This window comes from Crocuta crocuta, unplaced genomic scaffold (assembly GCF_008692635.1).
Source record: "Crocuta crocuta isolate KB4526 unplaced genomic scaffold, BGI_CrCroc_1.0 scaffold53, whole genome shotgun sequence".
NCBI lineage: Eukaryota > Metazoa > Chordata > Mammalia > Carnivora > Hyaenidae > Crocuta > Crocuta crocuta.
In genome coordinates, this window is record NW_027529432.1 from 1978833 (window position 1) to 1985494 (window position 6662).

The 6662-nt window shown below is 62.2% G+C and overlaps 1 protein-coding gene across 2 annotated transcripts in view; it reads right to left on the minus strand.

The window, feature by feature from the left end:
• ATG2A (autophagy related 2A) overlaps window positions 1-6662 on the minus strand; it is a 19416-nt gene that overhangs the window by 2447 nt on the left and 10307 nt on the right. The window contains exons 25-37 of one of the 2 annotated variants that reach the window (XM_077759749.1): window positions 5605-5675; window positions 5314-5390; window positions 4621-4785; window positions 4327-4453; window positions 4021-4235; window positions 3320-3528; window positions 2910-3045; window positions 1358-1564; window positions 1038-1139; window positions 857-941; window positions 621-753; window positions 459-531; window positions 168-250 (exon numbers count right to left, since the gene is read on the minus strand). In XM_077759749.1, the coding sequence (XP_077615875.1) occupies window positions 168-250; window positions 459-531; window positions 621-753; window positions 857-941; window positions 1038-1139; window positions 1358-1564; window positions 2910-3045; window positions 3320-3528; window positions 4021-4235; window positions 4327-4453; window positions 4621-4785; window positions 5314-5390; window positions 5605-5675 (1683 nt within the window). Of the gene's footprint in view, window positions 1-167; window positions 251-458; window positions 532-620; window positions 754-856; window positions 942-1037; window positions 1140-1357; window positions 1565-2909; window positions 3046-3319; window positions 3529-4020; window positions 4236-4326; window positions 4454-4614; window positions 4786-5313; window positions 5391-5604; window positions 5676-6662 lie in introns of both variants that reach the window. The other variant, XM_077759748.1, reaches the window with a different exon arrangement.

The following is a 6662-nucleotide window of genomic DNA, read 5'->3' on the forward strand; positions in this document are numbered from 1 at the left end:
CGGAGGACTGTGGAGGATGGTGGTGCCCGTTTTACAGAGCGGCAACTGAGGGCCCATAGAAGGGTGATGACTTGGCCACAGCCACACAACCAGTCAGGAACAGGGCAGGGGGAAGCTAGGGGACCTGGGAGAGAGGCTGGGGGCGCTGGACGGCACGGAGGGCTCACCCGTGTCGGCAACAAAGCCGCTTCAGCTTCAGCTCGGAGCAGTTGAGCTGGGCCAGACCAATGAGGAGGCCAGCGAAAGTGCCCTGGGGACAGAAAAGGGATTTGGGCTTGTGCCATTGAGCATGGGGCCCCACCCAGCCCACAGGAGCCACTGGAGGCCTACTCGGCAGCCAGTGTTGCCTGGATGCAAGCCCTGGCCCCCCGCCCCCCCTGGGCCACACTTGGGCAGAACGGGGACCCGAGAGGGATGGGCCCGCACAGCCAGCCTGCCTGCCTGCCAGCCCCACTTACCACCTGGTCCATGGTGATGTGCTTGCCATGGTAATCTAACCAGATGGGCACCTCAGACGTGAAGCGGAACTCCCTGGGGAGGGGAAAACGGGGAGAGGGGGCCTCTGGTCACTGGCCCAGCCCCCCGCGGCCTGGGCTGGGACCCTCCGCCTGCAGCCCTACCTGAAATAGATGGGCTGCTGCTCAGCAGAGGAGCAGTGTCCACTGCCTGGGGGCTCCCGGGAGCCGGTTGCCTCCGTGTCCTCAGGCTGGCCTTCCTGGAGGCTGCTGGGCGGGACTCGGGTCTCAGAGCGAGCTGGGGGTGGGGTGGTAGGGACACACATTGGGGATGGGCCTGGGGATGGCTGCGAGGTGGGAGGCCCGGAACCTCCCCCCCACATCCCAGCTCAGCCTCTCACCATCAGCGGACGTCTCCACGGAAACCAGAGGGTGGATGCCCGCTGCCAGGCTGCTGAAGAAGTCCTTGAGGAAGAGCAGGGCATCCTGCAGGGCCAGGGGCAGGGGGAGGGGCAGGTCAGCCTCCCAGGCCTGGGGGCAGCGGGGCCCACCTCCGGCACTGCCCTCATCTGACCTACTCACCTGGTCCACGTTGAGCCGCAGGGGCATCAGCGAGACACGGAGACAGCACTCGGGCCCACCCAGATTGGTCGTGGGGGCCACGTGCAGCGCTTTGATGGTGAGCTGGGGGCAGAGGGCAGGCTCTGGGTGCCTGCTGGGCCTCGGCTCCCCACCATCACCCTGGGGGCTGCTGGCCTCGCATCGGTGCACACTGTTCCCATAGCTGAGCCCACCCTGAGCCCCAGCTGCCTCCCAAATAGCCCCGTGTGTGCGTGCGCATGTACACTGGGGTGTGCATGCATGCGAGGCCCTGGCCAGGTGGAGGCGGGGGCGGCTGGTACCATGTTGGAGTGGGCGCGCCGTGGCATCCGCTCGCTCGTGTGCAGGTACAGGAACTTGTTGATCTGGGAGGAGGCAAGCCGGTCTCGGACCTCCAGCTCCTGAACAATGAACACCTGGCGGGACAGTGGCCGCTCCTCCAGCTCCTGGCCGGGGGCCGCAGGGCCAGGGGCCGGCTCTGCGGGGTACACCTCGTGCTGGAAGCTCACCTGCGGGATGGATGGAGGCCTGAGCCACGCAGGCAGGGGCCCAGTCTCCCAGCCAGCCTTCTTGCCNCCCAACCTGGCCGCATCCCCATTGCTGTCCCACAGGCATTTCAAATTCCCATTAACATACTGAATTCTAGACCTCTTCCTGTGAAATCTACTTGCTCCCGTTCCCTTCCTGTCGCCTAGGCGGCACCCCTCTGTCACCAAGTGCCCACACCGCGCCCCCTCCTCTCCGTCACCAAGGCCATCGGGCTTGCTCCCTTAAAACAGCTCTCCAATCCCTCCACACTTGTGTCCTCTCCACTGCTGCCAGCTCATCTTGGAACTGCTGTCACCTCTCTCTCCCCTGGACACCCCCCTGGTGGTGCCCCAAACCACAGGGCTCCTCATAAAGCACACGCCTGCCCCCCTGCATCCTGGCCTCTCTCTCCAACGCCCACCCTCTACCCTTGCGCTTGATGTGCCTGCCCCACTGGCCTCTTTTCTGCCCCTTGAACAGGTAGGTCAAGGCCCTTCTCGCCTTTGGACCTTGCCCGGTCTTCCCTCTCCCCGACACCCAGTGCTGGCCTCCCATCCCAGCAGGCTGCAGAGGGCATCCGTGTTTTCTCGGCACGACAGCCCCCTGCGCCCACTCTCAGTGGGTGGCACCTCGGCCCGCACAATCTCTCAGGTTAGCCTGGCCGCCCCCCAACCTGTTCTTCCCCAGCAAGGTCTCTCGGGAACCTGACCGTGGTCACGGGCTCTACAGCGGCCACCCCGTGCAGCCACTGTCTCCTGCGGAGGGCACCTCACTCTAGTAAACACCCAAGCTGTCCTGTGGTCTGTGGGGCCTGTGCAGCCTGGTTCCCAGCTGGACGCACGGCCTCCACCGCCCTCCTCCCTGCCCAGCTGCAGCCTGCCGGCCTCCCGACCGCTCTGGACACGCCAGGGAGGCTCCCAGCCAGCGGCCTTCGTGCCGCACTCTGCCTGAAAACCTCTCCCTGCTCCCTTTCTCAGGGCTTTGCATACACGGAACCTTCTGGAGAACACTGCTGGTCCCCCCTGGTGCTCCCTGGTTCACCTTCCCCAAACATTCACCATGTTCCACACCATACAGATCCGTGGCTCTGTCCACTAGCAGGCAAGTGATTGGGGTGGGGGGGGCTGTCTGCCTTGCTTGTTACTACACCCACCATCTAGGATAGCATGTGGGGTGCAGCACGGCAGCCACTCTGTAAAACATGGTGACTCGATGCGTGACCAGGGACCCTGAGGTCAGTTGCCACGAAGTGCTGGCTGGGAGGCAGGGCCGGGACAGCCTGCCCGTCCCCCACGCCGGTGGCCGTCTGCACCACACCCAGCTCACCTTGCTCAGCTGGATTTCCATGAGGACATGGTGCTGCCTTCCGCTGCCTCCCTGCGTTCGCCACGAGTTCTGGGGCCGGTTGGGGCCGGAGCAGCGAGAAGGGGAGGCTCTGGGGCCCATGAAGCTGCTTCTTGCCCTGGAAAGACAGAGAGGGGATGAGCTGACTCAGGGGAACCCCCTTCCCTTCCCCTCAGAGAGGACCCTTCAGCCCGGGGCAGGTGACACTCTCCAGCTCAGCCCTGGGAGGTGGGTGCGGGGCAAGGAAGGAGGAAGAACGGAGGCCACTGAGGCAAGGATCCTGCTCAAGCTTATCAGTGGCTGAAGGTCAGATCTGAACCCCAGCCTGGGCCCCATCTCCCGGGTGGGTGGGCCCCATGGCCACAGCTGCCACCTACACTCATCCTCCTCACCTGTGGCCAGGGTGGGGGCCAAAGTCTCGGCCCCCATACAGGTGCCAGACGAGGGAGACCTCACGCAGCACCACACGGCTGCTGGGCACAGGGAAGTGGGCAGGTGCCCGCAGCAGGTCTGTGCTGCCCAGCGGCCGTGAGAAGTACCCGTCCTGCACGATGATGGGGCCTGGATGCAGCTGTGTCACCACAGGCTCCCCATCTCGGGGCTGCAGGGAGAAGGCCAAGTGAACATTTGTGCACTTTCCCCAGTCCAGGCCACCCTCCCCCAATTTCTTCCCCATCCCCCCACTTCCCTTCCCGTTTTTTGACAAAAGAGGACTCCCCTGAGCCACCATCCCCAGAAGCTGTCAGAGGGCTCTGTCCAGGGGGGCCCAAGTGTCCCTTATTCTTGCCAGGCCTGTCTCTCTGGTCCCTGGGTCTTGCTTACACGGGACATTCACATTGGCTCGTGGGGGACAGCAGGTCACTAGTATCTTTGCAGCCTAACGGTTTTCCTCCCTGTCCTGCTCATCACCCTTCCCTTCTTGATGTCCCATGTCCCCTCCCTCTGTCCTGATTGCCATTCTTTCTTCCTCTGGGAATCCTTCAAAGCCCAGAGTCAGAGAGACCACCACCACCCCCAGCCCTGCCCCGACACTGAAGGGAGCCACCCTCTCCCCCCACTTCCTGGCCCTGCCCGGCCTTCCCCGCCAACACACCGGGATGCCCAGCCCAGGAGCGTCAAGGATGCAGAACTCGTCACTGTCCATAGTGTCTCCATCTCCCTCCTCTTCCTTTTCATCTTCTTTGGCCTCTGAGCAGGACCCCAAGCTGCCAGCGGGGGTCACAACAGGGGGCGAGTGGGGCTGGGCCCCACTCCGCTCACCGGGGAATAGGTAGACAGACACAGGTGAGGCCTGAGGGAGGGGGCCGCCTGTGGAGAGAGAGGCCAGTTTTTTGGGGGGGATGCCTGATTTGGGTGCCTGATTGTGTCCCCTGGCCCCAAAGCACCCCGTCCATCACACCTGAAGGCTGGGTCAGCTCCCGCAGGCTGCGCTCCGTGTCCAAGAGGGCGTCGGCCAGGTCCCGCTGGTTGATGAGGGCTGTCTCCACTGCGGGGCAGGGGGGCAGGGAGGCAGGGCTCTCGGAGAGCTGGGCCAGGCAGGGGAGTAGCGAGGAATCAATGACAGTAGGGAGGGACGCCCGCTGCTCCCGGAGCCCTATGCCAGCCCTCCTCTCCCAGGGATGGGGGGGTGGCACGGCAGGGGAAGGGGCCTGGCAGAATTCTAGTAGCCTGCAGGGCCAGGCCTCACCTGTACCTTCTGGCCTGCGATCTCCGTGGGGCTGGGGGGCCGGGGAGGGGGGTGCAGGTCGCCCTCATTCATTACGTACTGGAGCAGGTTCACCAGCAGAGCGCACGAGTCCGCGCAGCTGTGCACGTGCACCACATTGTTGGAGCAGCGCAGCTCGAAGAGGGGCTGGCTCTGGGGGGCGGAGCGCCGTCAGCCCAGGCTCCACCCCCCGCCCAGGCTCCACCCCCCCATACAGCCTGCTGCCCCGCAACGCCACTGAGTGAGTGAGCCCCGAGAGGAGGAGAAGGGGCTTTGGCCTCAGCCAAGGCCACCCAAGGAAGGAGGAGTGCGCCCCCAGCGTGCCAACGTTCATGTGTCCGTCCTGTATCCCTCACCTCAGCCTAGTGAGGTGGGACCGATTATCTCCCTTTTACAGATGAGGAAAGGGCCCCAGGAACGCTGACTCTCAAGCCCCCCTTCCCCCCCACCTTTTTTTTTTGGCCCAGGCTACAGCTGCCTCCTGGTGGTGGGGTTTCGGATCTGAGACACCCAAGATGTGCCTGGCCCTTTCCGGGAGGACCTATAACCAGAGCCCAGCACTGAAGGGCAGCCAGTGACCATAACCCAAGCGCAGGCCCAGGGAGCAGGAGGGAAGAGACAGCTGCAAGGGAACCGGTGATAGGCTTTGCTCTGGCTCCAGCAACTCCGGGCAGCACTCACCAGTTTGCCCTCAGTGCTCCCCTTCCAGGTTTTAATCACAAGCTCCAAGAGGTCAACATCCAAGACACAGACATAATCTGAAGCAGAAAGTAAGAGAAGTTCCAATCGCTTCTTTGCACCCAGCGCCTGGCCCACCGCCACCAGGGAGAACACGGGGCCTGTCTGAGCGCAGCCCTGCTGTACGGGCTAAGGACCCTGCTAGCAGCTGGGTGAGGACATCGGGCGGCTCTGTGTGTGGCCGGGGGCTGGGGTCCCTCAGAGGGGAGGGAGCCCAGTCCAGGCCCTGCCCACCTCGCTGCAGATCCGGGGTCTCCACCTCACACTTGTCGGACAGGTATAAGGCCGAGTCATCGAGGATGAACCTGGTGGGGAACAGGGCTGAGAAGGGCCCAGGAGCCGTGCTGCAGGCTGCAGCCCCATGGGAACCACAGGGGTGGGGCTCCTAGAGGCAGGCAGGGGGGCATGGGGTGGGGGGGGTCGAGCCCACAAGAAGCCAGTGCTGGGTCTGTCTCCTGTGCCACAGGCCCAAAATAGCACGTGCTTGCTTAGGTCAGAGGGCACTCAGCGCTCTCCAAGGACTTCCCGCTCCTCCACCTCCATAAACTCCTTTAAGATATTTTAAGGAGTACAACCTCCTTTAAGATATTTTAAAACATGGGGTAAAAAAGAAATGCTCCCTATTTGTATTCCCTGATCCCAAATTTTGAGCAAAGTGCCATATACTTCTTTTTCATCTTTTCTGGGAAGCCACAGACATGTGTACATATAACCCCTCCTAAGTCTTGACGTAGGTTTTTCAGTCCATACTGCATTATGGACCGTCCTGTATTTTTCAAGGTCATTCTTTGACTTGACTTTAACGGTTGGGTAAGCCATGTTTACCGACTCAGGTTATACTCTGTGGGCACTGAGACTTACGTTTCAACTGTTTTATTTACTTATTGTGAAGTAGGCTTCACACCCAGCGTGGAGCCCAACGCAAGGCTTGAACTCACAACCCTGAGATCAATACCCGAGCTGAGATCGCAAGTAGGATGCTTAACCGACTGAGCCACCCAGGTGCCCCTCAACTGTTTTAAATTACACTCCAGAGGCATCACATTCCACTTGTTTTTCTGATAGCCTTGGGACAGCCACGTAAGTGAGACTGTCAGGCTAGGGAGCACACAAGCTTTGAAGGCTCTGATTCAGAGGTTCAGTTGACCTCCAGGAAGGTGGAAGCAACTCTCACTCCTGAGGGAGGGACCATCACCCGGATGGACAGAAAGGCTCAGAGTCTGGCCTGAGGACACACGGCAGGAAGGCAGGACCCGGGGAAGTGGCAGCTGCAGCCTCGTTTGGACTGGGAC